This window comes from Sturnus vulgaris, chromosome 2 (assembly GCF_052056855.1).
Source record: "Sturnus vulgaris isolate bStuVul1 chromosome 2, bStuVul1.hap1, whole genome shotgun sequence".
Taxonomy (NCBI): domain Eukaryota; kingdom Metazoa; phylum Chordata; class Aves; order Passeriformes; family Sturnidae; genus Sturnus; species Sturnus vulgaris.
The window spans coordinates 15,571,771-15,592,588 of record NC_142244.1 but is presented as its reverse complement, the minus strand read 5'-3'; the positions used below and the strand labels follow the sequence as shown (position 1 = coordinate 15,592,588).

Here is a 20,818-nt window from a genome sequence, read left to right as displayed (position 1 = left end):
ATAACGTTTATTGAACTAAAGAAACATGGCTGTCAAGTTAAAAGAAATCAACCAAACTCTGTTTTTGAATAGTTACACAAAGATAATTATTCTCTGGATGACACTTGCAGAATAAGATTCAAGTCATTACCTCAAAAGACAAAAGGACTGACATGCTGTGTTAAACTGCCTGTGAAAAAAAGGGCCTTAATACAGAAACTTTATAAGTAATTCCTGGGTCTTGTACACAAACAAATATGATTCATCAGTCAAAAACAATAAACTGCTATTGTTATATCAATTACTTCTATAAACTAATATTTGATAAATATTTGTGAGAATACCTTGTGTAACAGGGTACTTACAAGGCAGGGACTCCTGGTTTTTCATCCTGTTTTGAAACTCATTGCCTCAGCGCCTGGGGCAAGTAATTATCATCTAGGAGTCCATTTGTTTTAGGATCAGGATGCAAAACTCAATTCCTGATGTCAAGCACCATTTAAAGTATGGCTAACTGCCAGAAATTCTTTTCTTATAGAAGGTCTTGGTGGCCTTCAAGTGAATAGTGAAGTCAAGTGGGTCTGTCTGCAGTAAGAGCCAGGAACCTCAATTTTCACAATGTAGTTGTACATCTTTTGTATCATGGTCTCAGATTTATTAAAAAAAAAAAAAAGGATTTAGACAAAAATAGATGTTCAAAGATTCTAAAGTATGTTAAAAGCTTTCTGTTTAACTAATGTTGTAAATGCTGCAGGAAGGGTCATAGTCAGGGTCTCAGTAATGTCAGTCTCGTACAAAATACTCAACTTCCAGCACCTTTATTCTGGAATAAGCATATAAAACCAAATTGGGTTTTAAACTGGTGCCCTATAGGCTTTCAAAATTCTTCCTAAAAACTATCACAAGGCTCCCATTCATGCAATGATCAAATAAAAGTTTGTCTTGTAAAACATAATATCATAGCCAAGTCTAGCACAGATCCAAAGCAAACTATCAGATTTGGTTTGATTTTTTTAATCTCACAAAGATAGTATCCTTGGCTGAGAAGTTTCCCATAATTCATTTAATGTTTTTAAGATCCCACTTCCTATGCTAATTAAAAAAAAAAAACAAAACCAAAACCAAACCAAAACAAAACAAAACCAACAACAATAATAATAAAAAAATCCAACTATCTGTTTCTGGTAGGGCACATCAAAAAAACAATGTCTAAAGCCTGGTATTCAATTCCAAAGAGCTGCAAGTCGGTATTAGTGATATGGCTAAGGTAGGTTTCCATTATTTTTTTTTTTAAGCATAAAACAGTGAGTTAGTCAGTTTAATGGTTCTGATTTCCTCTTTTACCCCCAAGGAATTTTTAGCAGTGAGTGAAATTACTTACACAATCTTTCAACTACTTATTTTTTATAAGAATGCTCAGTCTTACATTGTCAAAATATCCATTTTACTTTCAGAGACAATTTATATCATTAACATGGATATCTAATGGATCCTTTTTTCCTAGCCTGTTCTGAAATTGCTTAAACCTCCAGAATGAAAGTCAAGATGGTAAACTCTTCTTTATCTTGGAAGTAAACACTGTCTTGCAGGGAGCACTTGTTTATATTCACTTCAACAGCAGATTAATAAGGTTCCAACAGAGCTCCAGTAAAGAGAACATTTTCATGTTTTGTATTATAGACTTCAGCAGCCTGGTGCAAAACTTCTTTACACTTAAAATTGCAGCACCATGTTAACTCCTTACACAATCAAGTTAAAGTCACTGCAGAGGACAGAGTTGTATCTGCTACTCTGTGTCATCATTTGGTCTGTCACAGACAAAACCTGTCTATAAGGTAACTGTTGGGAGTGACAAATTATATTTTAATTTCTTGAACACACAAAGTTTATAAAAAACTAGCTCTTTAAGTTTTTTTAGTCAATTTTTCAGCAAAGAGCTTCTGAAACATGAAATCTCAAGAATTCTCACTTGTCCTGTTTATATTAATTACCCCCTTTTACAAAAATTCTCTATCTTTTCCTGCTGAGTAAGGAAGAATTGGGACTCACCTTCCTGGTCTAGAGCTGCATCATTCTCTTCTCTCAGCTGCCTGGTCAGTCTCTGCCTCTTCAAGTGAAGAAGGAAAAAAAAAAAGTCTACCTGCCTTTCTTGCAGTGGCAGAACATATTTAGATCACTTTTTTCATGTTAGAAATATCCATGAATTTGTAGATATTTGATACTCACACTTCCTTTAAAACAGATTGGAACTAGACAACATATTAATGAGGGAGCATTTGGAAGAAGATGTGAGTTAAATGATGGTGCAATCATATGGTACAATTCACTAGGAACACCAGCGAAAAATGCTTTTTCTTCCAGCACTTCAGATTAAATGCACACTCACAAAATTCAAGAAAAATTCTTAGAAGACCACACTGACAGTACACCCCTTGCAGGAAAAAAAAATCACTTGAAAATACCTGATCATTTCTAGCCACCGAGGAAAGGAAAACCTTTGAAGATTCTCAGATCATATTGTTTTCAGTACCACATAAATTACATCAATTCAATTTCTATTACCCTCTATTCCAGGCCTATTAAATCTTTACTAATAGGTCTCCTTCATGTCGTGCCTGTACAGGGAGATGCAAGGCCCTTTTTATCATAAGTTAAACCGTGGTAATGGGGAGATGCCTGGGTGACATACTGCTCTCAGACAAGGAGAGTAATTTGCACATTTTAAAATAAGAAATTAATCCTTATCGCCTCTATAACAACTTGAAGGACAACTCTGATCCACTGTGCCTTGATCAGTTTGACGTAAAAAAATACCCATTTATTGTTGGAGATAAAAGAAGGAAAGGAATTTGTTACAAAATATGACTGCTGGAATATCTTTCTTCAAAGTTGTTACAAAGCACATAAAATGAATAAGGACATTTTCATATCACTGCCATTTGATCTTTTCCTTTGTTACTCTCTCCTGTGTTTGAAAACATAAACACAGATTTAGGCTGTTTGACTGTCTTAGAAGAAAAGGGAAGATTCTGTCACAATCTGAAAGAGAAATCTATATAATGAGGGTGCGAGGTTTGGGGGTTTTTTTCAGCAAAGTGAGTTTATTACTGACCAGTGTGAAAACCATCCTCTGGGGAAGCTGCAGTGCACAGACAGATTGCACACAGGCCCCTTAACTTAGCTCATTACAAACTGACATCATCATTGCCAGCAGATTTTGTAAAACACGGATGAACTGCACCTCTAAAGCCTTCAGTAGCAAGGCTGACATTTTTGGAGAGTAAATCCTCTCATTTTTGAAAAAGCAATGATATACACTTTAGGACACATCGATCTGGAAGATGAGTCCAAGCTCAACCAGGCTTAAAAACCTTGGAAATAGCACAAGCTGACCTGAGTTGCATTAACTTTTCTGAATTCCTCTATAGGCTCTCAAAAGAAGTGGTTCGAACACAACATGATAGGAAGGAGTTTACAGCTGTCGTTGGGAGCCTCTGCCTTGTGTGCTGATGTAGCCCTGCATCATCCTGGGATGATGAACTCTGGCTCGAGGAGCCAAGGCAGAACAGAGAGAAATATGCTTGGAATAAACTTTTCTTCCGTCACCTTAACTGCAATACAGTCAGACAGAGAATAATGTGAGTAATAAAGCGAGGATGTAGCTGGCAGCAATGGGTAAAATACGGCTTTCTGCTTAGCACACTTTCATCTATAAATGGGTAAAAGTATGCACGTCCTTGATAACTTCAACACTCAAGCCAAGCTAGATTTGAAAAGTCTCACTACAGAAGGGGATTATTTTACACAAAGTCACAACATGTTCCATATAATAGTTTTCATTTCCTCAGCAGTTGGAGTAGAAGAGTTCAGCAAAAGAGCAGGTCATCAAAACAAAGATACATCTTGATTTTTTACCCTGCTATTTTAGAAGACGGGTGTGCACAATTTTCAATAAGTAAGGGAAAAAAAAATTAAAGGGCCTGTAAACTGTACCTTTCTTTTGTTCCCATTGAGGCTGCTCACTTTCTGAAAATAAACATAAAGAACCTCAAGATGTCCCAGAGAGAAAGCAGGAGACATCTTTTCTGCTTCTGCCTAGGAACAAATCCCATCAGAAACTGACACAAAAAGAAACCAAAATATGCAGTTATCCTACTACTAGAGCTTTCCACAACACAAAGTAATGCTATTTAGCAGCACATTAAAAGGTAATGCTGCCCCTTCACTTTCTGCAGCCAGGCCTTATCCCTGAGCAGATCTGTGATGGAGCAGGGAATGAGCTCACAGGTCTCAGACTCGGGACCCTGACCTCCCCTCTGTGGGAACAGGGAGTTGTTCTTGCACTGAGGTAATACTTGTGGGGAAGGGTCGTTCTAAGAAGCAGTTTGTGCTGCTGGTGGTGTGCTCTGTAGTGTCAAGGTTTATCCCTTACTCCTATTTCCCAAGAGACTGAAATTCAGTTTTAGGTCAACTCTTAACACGTATGAACCTGATCCTTGAAGGGGACCTTTCCATGGTTCCAATGTACCACACTTGATATATATGAGGCAATAAAAACAAACCCTACATTACATTTCCTTTTCAATCAGAGGCTCTTGAGCCAATAGAAGGAATGATGCTTTATCAGTGATCTGTGCAGTGCACATCTGGCTGATGTGCTTCACACAAAACTAGCAAAAAGCCCACATTGACAAAACCATCTTATTAATTGAAAAAAACCCACTAATTAATTGATGCATTAATGCCTCGTTTTCTACTTTCTATTTTTAAAGCTTTCTTTTAAAACTGCTTTCCAATTTTTAAAAAATAATTGTTCTGGAATAGGGATGTGTTTTGGTTTTGTGCTGAACACAGGGTTGATAAATGATAATAGAATAGATTGAGATTTCTATTTCAGAAAAAGATTCCATTCCATACCTATAAGCTGAACTGAAATAAACATTTTAAAATTATTTTTAGACTAATTTTGAAAAATTATCGTGAAAACTTTTTTGCAAAACATCAAGTCCAGATTTCACTGAAGTTAAGTTCTGAAGGAGAACAGCTTTAAAAGGCGCATGAAGTTTCCCTTATTAACACTCAAAAGCTTCAGTAAAGAAGTTTGTTAAACATCAATCCACAGCTATGCCTGGAAGACAAACACAGGTGTCTTGATGACTAAGGATGCCTGCTACAGAAAGTGTGGGTACAGTGGTTTAATACCTTTTTTCAAATATTTTCTGTCCTTCACTGTCAAAAATGTTGTCTTTTCATAATCTTTTCCAGAAGTCAATTGAGGGTGAAAGATCAGGCAGGTGTCATTCATGTGAAGCCTTGATACTTTGCTTATAACAATTTCTTACTCTATCTGGTGAGCAACCAATTTACCTGGAAAACCTGCAGGAAGGATTCTTATCAGATAGAGGCAACTAGCACCCATGAGGTTTCTCAAACACTTCACCAAGAACTAGTGAGTAGAGGCTGACACAGGTGTTTTAACAAGAACACCTCGGGTGGTGCTCAGCCTCCTGACTGAGAGGAATTACATCTTGCATGATTTCAAGGCTCCTACTCGCCTTAGCTCTAAGGTGACCCTCCCAGCTGAGTGCAGGAATAATTCCAGTAGGAAACTGTACACTGCAACAAACAAAACAAAACAAAACAAAAAAAAAGGAGCAAGCCCTCCCCTTTCCATTCCTCACCACCCAGCCCACCCCGACAGATGCTCCTGCACGGGGAAACAGCCATTTAAAATTCAAAACACTGACCAGGCAGCATCAAGGCGCTGAGGAAGAAAATGATAAGAAAATGTTTTTATGCTAATAAGGGGAAACTGAAGCCTTCAACAGGTCAGAAAAAATACCCATTCACAATCCTGGCTTATCTGCACAGAGAGAAAATTCCGCATGTGTGAGTCAGTTGCTAAGAAAGCTCTGACTAATGCAGATACAAGACTGACTTTTTAAGTTGACATTTCTACTTTTCCAGTGGATCAGAACTGTCAGGAGAGTTCCCCAGGCAGAGCAGAGGATTGCAGAGCAGAGTTATTCTGTAGCAGTCTGAGTTGTGGAGTAAGTGCTTTGATGGAATTAGTAATGGTAGTTTAAGAAACAGCCTTGGATTCTATTCCCAGCACTAGCAATTACCACTCCCATAACAGAATCAGAACAAAGGAACAAAATCAGATAGAAACGAGCTGGCAAAGAGCAAATTCCCTTCTGCTGCTGCGTTCACAATGCCATTAAATAACATCTGGCAGTGGGGCAGGGCAGACAACTGGAGACAGGAGCATTTTAAAGTGCTGCTACGAGACTCAGCTGTACGGAGTCCTTCATGTCTCTTCTGCTTTTCTCACAAGATGTGACTGCGATAAACATTTATCCTTCAAAAATTAAAAATTATCAAAAATGTCTTCTATCGGCTGCATCAGCAGAACATACTGTGCATCTGTAGATGGATTAAATCTAATTTTGTTAGGTAGTTGGAGAAAAAAAAAAAGTCTTTAAAGATAGCATTTGGCATGGGTTAATCACCTCTTTCATTAAAGAAAGGAATACATACTGAGAACATCTTTCTGCCATCCGATTAAGCAATGAGCCAATACAATTGTAAATCTTCCAGAAATTCCCCATGGTTCAACTCAACAGAGGCAATTCTTTACTTCTCAGACCATATCTCTCATTTTCAGATAAGCATTGCATTAATTGTGTACAAAAACTTTCTATCATGCTGTTAAAAGAAATGGAATGTGACTGTTCTGATTCTCCTTAGCAACCCTTGACAATTAAGAGATTGAATTATTCATATGTATTTTTAATAATATAATAACATTTTTAAAGCTTGCTCACCACTCAATTGCTCAAACAGCACGCAAACCCAAAACTGCTTGATTCCAGTATAAACAGTGCCATTGTTTCTTTTCTGCTGTTGTAGTGGCTGACACAACTTACTGTCTCTGTAAGACCGAGGTAAAAAGGATTTCAGGGTACTATTTTGAGAATCACATGCTATGAGTCGATTTGCAAGTCATTGGAATTTTTTCTTCCCTTGAATGAGGCAGATTTTAAGACTTGTCTGCACTTATTTTGTTACTTACAATTCATATAAGTACTAATTCTCTGCACGTGTATCATGTAAATCTGATGAAGTTTGATGTATTTTCTGAACATAGTTCAATGTAGACAAGCTTTCTCCCCTGTGCTAATAAACAGCACAACCATGGTATTAAAATAGAAAGAATGAGACTTGAACTGAGACTAATGAAAACTTCATTCAGGATGGGGAAGGTACAAATGACACCTGCTTTATTTTAATGCAAATAAAAAAAAAAAAAAAAAAGGACTGAAAAAATTAGAAGAATGTCAGGAGAGGAAACACATTCTGTATGAAGAAAAATAAATAAATACACATGTGCTAAGACAGTACATTGTATTGTACATTCTATAAGCTAAGCTTTTGTTTACTGGAGTAAACTAAATCATGACCAGGTAACCCTTATGGGAAGACCTGTCTAGTAAGATGGTTTTGTGTTTTTTGCTTCTAAATGTTATTTTATATAATGAAAAATTCCATTTAGGTTACTTTGCTTCAATCTAACATACACTTGAGCTGTCAGTGTAATTGCATGGCATTATTATTCTCTTAGCTGCTGCTGCTGGACAATAGAGCTACAGATAGAAATAAAATAGTAATAGCTTGTGACAGGTTACACTTAAAATGTTTGATCAGACTGATCAATGGGCCTTTGCTTCTGAAGCTAAGCTGAGGTTCAAGGAAGGAAAAGATAATGGTTGTTCCAGCACTTTGGATGTATCTCAGTGAATTAGCAGGCACTTGGGATGCTGCTCCAGACTTAATACAGCTGTCACATGCAAGAAATGCTTTTTACCATCTCAGACTCCATGATGGAAATGCTCATCTGCATTTTTTCTTTCAAAAAATACTTCTGTAACTGTCTATCCACTTATCTTACATCTTGGTTTTATTTTAGATTTCACAAACTTAATTTTTCTACCCAGTTTTGTAATTATTTAATATTATCTAAACAGCATACTGAAAACTTATTGATATTTGACAGTGAATATACAAATATCAATAATTACCTATTAGTTACTGTAGATTAACTGTTACAGGCATTTTAATTTATTTTTTTTTTAACATCTGTAAACATGAGATTAAACACTGTGCTACTGATCTGTTGGTTTGTTTTTTCCTCTTCATTTACACAACTGCCTTTTGGTTTTTGTGTTTCCTCAAGCTCCTTTTACCCAGAGAACATGCCTCTGAAAGTAATCTCATTCAGGTTGATTCAGTTCTTGTTTCAGTTAAATTTAAAGTTATTTTCTTTGGCTCACAGCAGAACATCACAGAGTCTCTCACTGAGGTATTGAGGATTTTCACCCCATATCAGCAGCTCATCAGCAATTACTTTTCTGCACACAGATCCTAAAGATCCAGGACACGATGATTTGTTACAATTTCTGTGCTGAAACAATCATGTTCCTTAAATAAGTTTCTACCAGAAAGGGAGAGGAAAGATGAGCACTTCTAATAATGGTAGATCCCATGCTTCCACCTCAGGAATTGAAAACAGTATTATTTTTAGGCACATCTAGGCACTATGAAAGCATACATTTACTGCCTTTATTTAAATCTTTGGATATATTAAAATCCTTAGTTTGCCTGACCTTAATACTGCAATCCTCTTGTAGGCTGCTCATCTGGCTTTTGGATTGGCTTCATAACGTCTGATGTTAAATTTGGTAAAAACTGCCTTTAATTTATTTCTCACTGCTGACGGAAATTTAAATATGGTATTCTGGTTTTGTAATAGAGCAGAATTTCTATTCATATGATAAAGTGTGAATTTAATACACAGGAGGCATTCAAAAATTTCACTTAGACTTAGTACACATCTCTACAAATTTGTTTTAGTGCATATATTAGACGTATATTTAACATACCCAGTGAAAAGAGACCTGAGCTGTCTTCACCCTTGCTCAGTGTGCAGAGACAAGCCTGCTGCAGAGAGGTTCATCCTCACTGTATTCTAGCCAGCTCTAACTCGGAGAGGATTTATCTCCCTGAGCCAACAGGCTCCTAAACGCTGCTAATTCAGTGTTGTGGGGACAGAGCATCTCTGGGACGTCTCTACCCTATTTGCCTGATGAAGATGGAAATGTTTCCACAATCTGGCAAGCCTCCATCTCCTCAGAGAGGCTGTAATTTCAGAGGGTACAGGGCTGGAGCACACAGGTACAACTCTGTTATCAAACCACACTCGGGGCGGGTTTGGAATCAATCCAGTTGTCTCAGGCCTAGGTAAGGCAGAGTGGGAATTCTGAATCATGCTGATAGAAGAGGCTTTTCCTATTCCATTACTATTTTCCTACCTGGCAGTCACTGTCCTTCAGTCATATCCTTTAGAGTTCTTTTCCATTCACTTGGGTAATTCTCTAAAAATATGTTGTTGAATGCTTTTCTGAACTACATTTCTCCTTGACCTGCTGTGTTTTTATTCCTCCAGCATTTACTGACTGATAGTTAATCTCCACGTTAACCCTTCTAAAAGCAGCTGGAATGGCAGTGACTGTACCACCTGCTGTTAGTGTAGGGCTGCTGAGATTATATTGCATTTCATTTCAGTCAGCTTTTGACTGACTGCTTCCAGTACCACTACCCAGACTGGTGCAGAATCTTAAATTTTAAATGTGTTAAGTTACATCCATGTCTATAAGCCATCCTAAAAATGTTCTTTTCAGTTGATCTAATTTGCTTGGAGAAACCCTGTGGAATCTGGACAGACCTGTCTGCAATATCTTAGCTAGCTCAGATGTCTCTTCATGGCACTGTGCCACACAGATACTGTCATGTTTTCAGGGGTTTCTGCTTTGCCCTTGGAAGAGTTTTCTCCTCTAGATGCAAAATCGTGACTATGTTTGTGGTGTGGATTTTTTCTTATTTCTATATCCAGTATCACACATTTCTGTCTGGGGAATAGCTGAATGTTCCATGATTGTCTTTCCCTTTTAATCATAAATATTCTCATGCTTTTATCCTAAAGCTATTCATTTATATACGGATACATCGTTTCTAAATATTTACACCTCAACATTTTCCAATGCTGCTGTTTTCCTCTGAGAAGCAAAATTTTCACCAGAGCTGCAAATATCAGTTATCCCCAGTGAAGTAAGTTCTTTCTGTTCACCATAGTTGAGCTTCCTTGGATTTAACACTCACTTATATGACAAAACATTCAGGTTCTGGCCTGTCTGGTGACTCTCTTACTCCTGTGACTCTGTTGTATTGAATACACTGTGATATAACAATCAGCACTCTTGCCTGTCACCTAGTTTCTCCAAAAAAATAACCTTCACCTTCCCTAAGGAACACTGTTCGCTGTGTTCCTGATTAAAAACAAAATGTCTTTTTTCTGCCTGCCTTCACCTTTCTTATGATGTACAATGCTGAGCTCCACTGCTCTGGGATCTACTGCTTATCATCGTGAGTGTATTGTCCCACTTGCCCTTCTCTGCACTCAAATTGTTCCTGGCTATCATTTGCTCTAAGAGATGTCTGAAAAAAACCCCAAAGGGTTCAGAATTTAATGTAACAGGCTTATTTTCTTCAGAAATCCCAGGAAGTTTGGATCATCCATGTAAACAACTGTGCAGAGAGGGCAGAGATATGACATTTGTCTTTGCACCTCTTTTCAACTTTGACCCCCGCAAAGAAAGGAATTCTCACTTGTAAAAGATTCTTTGCCGTTTAAAACAAAAATAGCCAGCAGCCTGAGCATCATGAAACTTCATTACAGAGTAATCTTAGCAGTGTCATCACAACTACTGCTTCAATTCATCATATTCCAATGTATCAGCTTCATTCTCCATTTAGCTTGAGTGCTGGTAAACTCAATTTCTGCACATACCCACACTTCAGCACAATATAATGCAAACTCCTACACTTTCTAACCATCTCTACAATACGGCCATTTACTCCTTTAATTCTGCTAAGAAATGGAAAAGTAAATGCTGTAAGTGGGAGTAGTTCTGCTAATTTATTGCAATGAAATAATATTCTAATGCATTGTAATACATTTTTAAAATGTAATTTTCATACTCAAGCAGACAATAACTGTCAAGATATTTTAACAGACTGCTGGTCCCTTTTATCATGTTATCTTTTTTAAGATGCATGAACACAAGCATTCCAGGTTTCAAAAGTGGCAACCTGTTTTGGAACCATGGGGTTTAAGGATAAAGTGAGACACTTGATCTCAAAAGCTCTAAGACAGCTTCTTTCCCTCCTTGGAGCACTAAGGAACTACCAGCTAAAATGATTTAAGCTTGTTTCCTGTCTATGACCCAGAGGGAAGCTGGAAGGGAGTTTGTAAAGAAAGAATTAATTTTCATCATAGCAGCCTGGATAGTGCTGTGTTTTGGGTTCATGACCAAAACATTGTGGAAAACAAATCATGCACTAAATATCACTGAGCAGTGTCAAGGCCTTCTCTGTTTCTCACTCTGCACCCACAGCAAGAAGGCTGAGGGTGGCCAAGAGGTTGGGAAGGTACACAGCCAGGACTGCTGACCCAATCTGACCATGGAGTATTCCATAAAATACAGCACTAAAATACTTGGCAGTTGTTTTCCCCAGTAGGGACTGCTTGGAGAATGGCTGGTGCATCACACTGCTGATGGGACGGAGTGAGTGACTGCCTTTCCATGACTTGGAAATTTTTATTCCTATTTCCTTCACTTTAATTAAACTCTCTTAAGCTTATTAACTCTCTAAACCTGTAAGCTTTTCTTGGTTTTGCCCTTCTGATTCTCTCCCCTATCCCTTCGCAGGGGTGTGATTGAGAGTAAGAACCCAATAGGAAGAAACAAAATTGCAGCTGAATAACTTAACCCAGGTTATCTGTCCCTATATTTCATACTGTGGGTCTCAAGGAAAGATAAGAGCTGGCCAGACAGCTACAGATATTTGTCTGATAGTTGTGAAATCACTGCCCGACAGAAAAAAATGAACTCAACTACATACCTTAGAACGACTACTCTACAAGATCTTTATGGAAAGCTCTTTGTGAAAATCCTATTTCTACCTCATACCATTTAAGTGCTAGAAACTTCCTAAATACTATAAAGCATTTACAAACTATTGCTATTCAGGCCAGGGAGAAAAAAAAAAAAGAAGACAAAATAAAGTCCTGTCCCTCTGTATAACTTCTCCCAAACTTATCTGGCTGTAAAATAATCCTTCAGTAATGATCTGTATAGTTTTCCTGCATTTTCCCCATTGCTTTTCGTGCTGCTTCATAGTTTGACTACAAGGTATTCTCTCCTTGAAAGAGTCTATTAAACTCTAGGAAAGAGTGAATCCCTAATTTATATGTGTACCCTAGGAAGGGGTTAAGCTTGGTCATCATCTGCTGTCTGACACCATCTCCACTCAATTATGTAACAGGAAACAGAGCACGGGAAGGTGGAGACTTAAGTCCATTCATCATTGCTGCTCGATTTCACATTACCTAAATGCTAATGCTCTCTGTTCTCCCACCAATACAGCCTGTCTGCCTCCCTGTCTTGCATAACTAATTTAAACCACGTATGTTCTACTTTCCTTTCTAATGCAAAAAGAAACATTATTTTCTTCGCTTCTCTGACTCATGTTTTGTACAAGCCTATTCCTTTTGTCTTCACGCTCACCTACATCTTAAATTCGGCTGCTTACTAGAATCATTAAATGTCTACAAGAGGCAAGTTCACCATTTCCCCAGTCAGAAATGTCCTCAAATTATTTTTGTAACTCACAAGTACTTCTGCTTGTTTATGTAGATTAGAATCTGGGGCTGAATCACCAGAGAATGGTGTAGATTTGGTTTATTCTTAAATTCAACAGTCAGAGCCTGGCAGCCACAAAACAAGTCAAAGGATAAATGCAGCTAACTAGGATGGAGTTCTGTATCTAAAACATGAAAAAGACAAGATGTTCACACCCGAAAGGACCAGCCTTTCAGATGGCAATACAATCACCATTTGAGTGTTAGAGTAAAAAAATGCTCTGCACTAATGAATCCTTCCGAACTGACATACATGACACTGGAATTAATATCCCATGCTTTGTACAGATGTGAATTTCCATCTCCCTCTTTCTATTGAAAATAATAAAAAAAAATCTTTCCATTGAGAAAGAAAAAGGTCAGGAGTTGTTTTCATGGAGCTGATAGCACAGCTGGACATCCCAACAGTCACGATGGCTTGATTAGAGACCCAGCCTAAACTCTCTAAACTCACATGCAAGTTTCAACACAATATTGCCACCCCTGAGAGGGAGCAAATGCTGAACCTCACGGGCTGCTGCTGCTCCCAAATATGTTCCCATCAGATCACCTGAGGCACTGTGCCTATCAGGGAAGCTCTCGAGAGCTTGGCAAGAACAGAGCCCTCTCACAACCCTTGCCTAGTGCACCTCTATCTCTGAAAGCTTTTGAGATGATAGGGAGCTACATAAATGCCAAGCACACTTACACGTGAAAAATCAAAGGTCATCTAAAGAAACATATTCTGCTAGTGAGGGATGAATAATTCTGAGGCTGGAGTATCCTTTCTAATTTTTCAGTAAGACATGAAAGTGCTACTACTCGATGAAAGCACAGGGAACATGTACCCACCTATGATTAGCATCAGGCACATGTCTCATCAAAATCTGTGTCACTTTGTGGCAAACTTGTCACGGTCAATGTCAACACACCCTTGTTTTACAATCAACAGACCTGCAAACTTCCCTGTTAAGGTGGAGAGCAGGTATTTTACACTTGCTTGACTGAGCAAAACTGTTGGGTATGTATACACCAGGTACAGATTCTCTTCCTTTTGATAGTCCAATTACACATTTTTATATAGAGGAGATTAAACACCTTTGATATCAACAGCCATTGTTCAGTTGTACACTCCTCCTTTATGACTCAATATCCTGCTCCACATTTATCTATATTCCCTACTGAATGGGAATATGAGAAGATGGCTGCTATAGTAAGTTGCATAAAGGCTCTTTTCAGTCTTCTCTCTATCAAAAATCTGTATTTCCATGCTACAGCCTTTTTTCTTATAGCTCTGCATTCATAGTTATGTCTCTCTGCGTTTATTGCCCTCTCAAAATCCTTAAGAAGTGACACCAGTGAAGATAAACTAAAATAACCTATATTAATTTAAAATAATATCTGCCAGTTCTACACTGTTGCACATTGTGCTTCTTCCAAAGGCAGCTATGCAATTACAGGTACTTGGGTGCATAAAGTGATATGGAGGTTTCTATGGCAATTATTCATTTTAATTGAAAATTGTGTAGGGAAAACTCATTTGAAGTGCAGCACGCAATTTGCATTTGTTTCCAGAGAATCTGAACTTCCTTAGGGTGAGTTGTGAATTCCTATTTTTTGGGAAGACACAGTCTTTAAAATTCTCTTAGGGGAGACAGAGATGGGAGACCAAGCTAAGGTTGTTAAGCTTATTAACATTTAGGAGCATGTATCCACTTATTCAGTAGAGTATTTTTTACTGTCTGATAAAGGTTTGATGCTTTAAATGAAAGAATTAAAAATATTATTGATATACAGTGCTCTTGAATCTCTGAGGTAGAGGAATCAGAAAAAGACAGAAGTACCAAAATGGACCACAAGGAGTCAGATCATCAGTGAGATCAAGTCCACCAGATCAAACATTTATATCTTCATGCATTTTAGCTACTCTGTGTTAGAATAATAATGAATACGAAGTTATTTTGGATCTTAAAATATTTTAGAGTGTCAAAGAAAGAGTTGGAGGGAAGCTACAGTTTCACCTTGGTTAGACAGTAAAATAGAGCTATAACTTAATATCCTGTAGGAAAACAGGATTTCTTTCTCCTTCCTATTCCTATCATCACAATGATGCAAACACATTTTAAGCCTAAATTTACAACAAAAACAAAGTAGATGCACAACAAGTGATGAAATCCTGGAAACAACCTCTGAACTGTGATTTCACATTCACTAAATTCAGTATTGCCTTTTCTGAAACAGGGCTCTCCTGATTTTTCGTCTACATCATTTTTAAGGCTGTATAGGCCAAATGCCAGAAATGTCCCAAGTTAAAAACAGTTCTTGACTCCTTCATAAATAATAAATCTATATTAAACTGATGTGAAAGCTGGGGATGGAAGAGTTCTTTACCAGCCACACAATCCTCCTAAATGAGAAAAATCAGTCCTTAGAAAGAGGTGGCCAAAGAAGTAAGTGAGGGGAAGCAGAAGAGTAATTTTAATAATGTGGTTTTGGTATTAATGTGTTTGGCTCATTGCACTTCTGTACTTTAGAATATCTAGAACACAAAAGGAAGGATGACTCCTAACTTCAATGTCAATGATTACATCACAGCTCAGAAGAATGCAAAATTACATGAATATGATTTTCATAATATATATGTCATCCATTTTTAATAAACTGAAGACTAATAATTAACCCCTTGTGTGAAGGCAGAAGAATTTGAAGGGCACATTCCTTCCAGGTGACTGACTCTTTTTTCCTTTTTCACAAGAAGTTCTAGTTTGGTCAGAAAACAGCTTTGCAAGACAGGGAAACCAACTTGCTTGAAAAAGAAGCATGAGCATGGAAGGGGTCTCACCAAGGACAATCCACCAGGGGAGAGCTTTTCACTCCATGGACAATTTCCACTGTTTTTGGCACCTTTTCTGCCATATGTTGGTGGTCCTAAGGTCAGTGGTTGGACTTGATGATCTTTAGGGCCTTTTCTAACCTTAATTATTATATATATACAGCTCTCACCTCCCTCATATTCTACTGGACTCTCAAACCTTTTGACATTTACATATGTTCCTTCATTTTACTGTTTGACTCCCTCCTAATTATTAAAATATATAGCTATCAAAAAAAAAAAAATCTCTTGAATTTGTTTTATGCTTCCAGACATGAAAGAAATACACTCTTACTCCAACGTGTGCCATTCATATAAACAGAAAATAACCTGTTGAGGAGAAGTAAAGTTCAGAGTGAGCAAATCTGATTTATTTCTGAGCATGGCAACACCCAGAATTACTCAGCTCTGATGGATATAAAGGCTGCTGGTGATGCTGCTTGTCTAAGCTTCTGTTTTCTACACAGAACATAACTCCATAGCTATTCAAGCTTCCATTAATTTTCAGGGTTTGAGAAACACAGCTATTAAAAAGCCATGTCCATGGTGTTGAAAGGATGAGTAAGAGCTGGAGGTTGGTTTTGGCTAACAATAAGAGATAGGTTTGAATGGACTCTGGCAGAGGCACCACTGTCAATAAATCAAATGCAATGACTGGTTCTAGTAGAAAGCTGCTTTTTTTATAGCCAAATTGTATGCCTGGCTGGGAGAAGTGGGAAACGAGGAGAGAAAAAAAGGGGAAGCCTTTACAGGTTTCACTTGCCATCATTTCCTGACAAAACCACTAATAAATATTCCTCGCCATTTTGGCTCAATAAAGCAAGCATCAAAGGCATGTGAAGGAAATGTCTTTCCTTACTTCTAGAAACCCATATATATATATATATACAAACAGGAAAGATTGCCAGTGAAAGCTGTAACTTCGCTTTCAGAAGTGGCAGAATGTTTTCCATGCAGGAATTAGATGTACTGCTCACCCCCCTCAGTATACTTGAGGCTGGAAGTATCACACAGAGTGCAAACCACTGCTAACATAAGACTTAATATCTTCAACTAAAGAATCTGAAGTTTTTCTTCACCACATGAAGACATTTTCATGTGCAATAGACGCAGAGTAATTCTTCCATAAAATTAATCATCAAATATTCCTTCAAGTATTGGTGCAAGCTAAAAGTTCAATAAAGACTGCAGTCCCTTAAATTTACACACTTGAGCTCTGCACATTTCCTGTGGGGAATATAAATTGCTTCTAGTACTTACTACTCTACATCCCATTTAAATTCTGTTGCTTTAATTCATTATATTAAAAAGTAATACAAACTTCAATTATTTGTTTTCAAAGTAGAGATTTTGCTAAAGCACACAGAAAATTCAGTTCACACCAAAATGGCTACAATGCTCAAATTAATGTATTTGCAGTCCTCACCACTCTTTCTCACCATCCTTTAAAATGTCACTTATTTTAGAAAAGATATAGATTTTTCTGAGTATTGATGTGCCTTATCAACATACAAGGTCTCTCTGCTTTTAGTTTTTCAAGACTTTACTTACCCACCCCAAATCACTAATGATTACAGCTAAAATGAAGGGGTGCATGTGGGGAAAGGTGACAGCACAGGACTTAGAGCTGGAAAGTTTGCACCTTATAAACCTCTCATCTTCAATCCTACATTCAAAAGGTACTTATGATTTCAAAGAAATTGCAAATCAAATGATTACATGCTACAGGAAATTAGATAAAAGAGAAAGGAACCACTTCAACACCATCAAGAGATTCTATTCAGCTATTATATTAATAGTAAAAAAAACATATTTTGATTGCAGCTTCTGCAGGTATAAAATGACAGGTTTTAGATTCTCTTTTATTGAAGTGCACAGATCCGAAAAGCATTTTCAGTCCTACAAGGTGTTTTAAACTCTTGTAATCATTCAGCACAGCATTTGGACAGCAGTTCTTCAATTTTGAGCAGAGTAATAACTGCACTTGTTAAAATATGTTCTAGAGTATGTAGCACCTTTCAAAATAAATTCAAGCACCAGAATTAAGTATAACTGTTGAACTTTAGTACTACTGAAATCAACACCAAAGCTTTTCCATTTTTTAAAGCCAAGTGAGGATTTATTACTCCTAATTTTAATTTCTTTACAGAATCTACTGCAATCTTTATGTTGACATTCTATTACGTAAAATGCAAAGCTTTTTCAGTTCAAATCAATGTCTACAAATATATACCACTTCAAAATAATATCTTTATTTCTGTAAGCAATGGATGTTTTCTGGTCTTTTTTTCTCCTCTAATTTAAATAAAATGTAAAAAAATCTGTGCACGGATACATTAGAAAATCAGGACTCAAAATCCAAGCACTTTTTATTAGCTGTTAAGAGCAGCTACCACAGAAACTGTGCATTGCACCAACCAGACTGCTGTACACTACTGGCAAGCTGTGGGATTATATATCTAAATGTAAAAATATATAGAATATATATTTATGCATACACACTAATAAAAATGAGTCACAAGTTGTATGGGCTACTACTTCTCTTGCCACTCATAAATTCTCTTCCAAGATATTTTGCAAAAATATTTTCCAAATTATCTTACAATAACCCTTTCAAATCCTATTCTTTTTCTTTAATAATTTAAATATAATATAATGAGCAAGAGAGTATTTCAGTGAAACCCAGTAAAAAAAAAAAAAAAAAGAAAGAATTATAACGGAAGCACTTATTCCTAGAATATACAGAAAATACATTCACATCAGAGAATTAAAGAGAAATAGTTTTAAACATTTCTTCCTTATAAAAAAACAGTGCAGAAGAATGAGTTCAAGAAATAATTTACCTTTCTTGTCGTCGAAGTACAGTGTCTGTTGAGCTGGATTTGACCACTGGAGGGAGGTGTTATCATTTTGATCGACCCTGCAGGTCAAATTTGCTGTTCCCCCTTCAACAACTGTGACGTTCTGTGTCAGTGGGAACTGCCCTTGGCTGCCTGAGGAGGGAGGGAAGGGATGCAGAAAGGAAGAAAATAAGAGAAAAAAAAAAAAAGAAAAATATTTAAGTTGTAGGATTTAATTTATTGCAGCAGCCTCCCACAGATGATAGACCTGGAATACTGTGTGATCTAGTCTGACCAAGGAAAGGTAGTACAATACATTTTTTAAATCTGCATTTACAATATATTCCCTGAGAAACATGATGAATTAAGAAATAAGGCTTTCCCCCCGTCTTTCTCTCCCTCTATAAGTCATACCATTTAGCTCCAAAGAAATACTCTGCAGTTTTGTCTCCTCAGACATACCAAAGACAACTCAGCGCAGGCAATGCAGTTAAATCATTGTTAAAAACATCACTGAAAGTGTAACATAAAAATCCACAGAGTTTTTAACACAGAGGGATGGGGCAACCTTGACTCCTTGTTTATTTTTAATACATTTTAAAGGCCTCTCAGGATGGTGCTTTCTGTGTCAGGTTTGGAAAGTTGTTGGAGAGCAAAAATAGTGTGAATCTAACACTTGATGCATGCTCTGTTGGGGGAATATAACCTGATCTCAGATGAAAATGGAAGAGATGATGTAGTAGGTCTCTCTCACATCTGTGATTCTATCCCAGAGCATTAAGAACTTGCTGAAAAGTCACTGGGAAGATTTCCAAATGCTTCTACACAATGCAGGAGTATTATCAGTCAGGGTCTTGAATCACAAGCATTTCTTGAATCACAAGGCACAGTTAGGCTAAAGTGAGGACAGCACAACCCTTGTCAAATAGCACAACACATTCTGACAAACAGGACTGCAAGAGGGAGCACAGATAAAACATGCAAGGGTTTTTTAACATGGGTGGAGAAAGGAAAAAAAACCCTCAATAATAAACAAGACACATCATTGAACATACGATTTTTATGTAGGAGATATATTATTTATTTAAGGGTACAATGCAAAAGAAAGACAACTTAATGCTCCAAATGAAATATATGCTTCTTTCTTCTGCTTTTATACAGGTTCTATTAAAAGAAGCACTGAAGAGTAGGTAGAGATGCTTGCATAAGAAGTATAATGCCAAGACTGACACTCAAGTGGGATGTGTCAGAAATTAAAAAGCTCTCTACATCCCTACAGGAGGGAACAAGCTCATAGACGTGTCACAAGCGTATCAAGGAAATAATACATACAATATCCATTAATGATACAAGACAGGATCACAAACCCAGCATAAAACCTTCAGAGAAACACTCTGTTTTAGTGGCTCTCATCAGACTTGTTCCCAACTAAGTTAAACTGAAGTACATCTTCTATACAAAAGCATGGTAATATGAAAATCCTTTATCTAGGACACCGGTTTGCAGATGACTAGAGTAAAGAAGGATTAAATAAAAGATAAACAACTGAACTTCTATTTGGCCTACTGATATTGCCAAAAACGTAATTCCAAGCAGATTTTGATTTCCCGATGTAAAATAATCCCAATGGCCTTAGACATGGAACAAAATCAGCCAAATCAATGAAATAAATAAAGTATTTCCATCAAAATGCAGATCTGAATAACTAGTTTAATTTTTGAATAAATATCAACTACAGCTGTCTAAAGATCAAGATTTACCATGTACAAATATTTACTCCAAGAGAGTATCTACTATCAACAGGATAACAGATATAGTAAATAAAAAAACAAAGGATACTAAAAATACCATAGCTAATTTAAATGCTGCAAATAATAAATGCCAAAATTCTCATGACACCCTCTGTATCTGACACTTCATTAATCAAACCCTGCTTCTTGAAAACCACACATTGAGAAATATATGATGAGAGAAAAATCATAAACAAGGATGGAAAAAAAAAAGAAAACAGAAAAGATTTGTAATTTCCTTCCATTTCTCCTCTTTCAATTCCAATGTGTCAAGGAACCTCAAGATACTGCATAAATTGCTTATCATTTAAATTAGAATTTTTTTAATCCAGAAAAATGCACACAGCCTGTTATTACTTCCACTAAATCACAGGCAACTTACCAAAGAAATAACCTTCTAAAGTAAGAGCTGTGAATAGGAGGCTATGTGGGCTAAAACACTTTTTGCCTACAAGAAGCATTAAACAGAACCAAGCTCCAGAGATGAGCACAGTGAAATCTGTCACTTGCATTGAAGAATTGGAATGGGAGGTAGTTT

The 20,818-nt window shown here is 37.0% G+C and overlaps 1 protein-coding gene across 3 annotated transcripts in view; it reads right to left on the bottom strand.

Annotated features, from left to right (window-relative positions):
• The window catches only part of CADM2 (cell adhesion molecule 2), a 564,993-nt gene that overhangs the window by 143,217 nt on the left and 400,958 nt on the right, over window positions 1-20,818 (bottom strand). For all 3 annotated transcript variants that reach the window (XM_088157837.1, XM_088157839.1, XM_088157838.1), the window contains one exon: window positions 18,494-18,643. In XM_088157837.1, coding sequence (XP_088013963.1) covers window positions 18,494-18,643 — 150 coding nt within the window. The remainder of the gene's footprint in view (window positions 1-18,493; window positions 18,644-20,818) is intronic.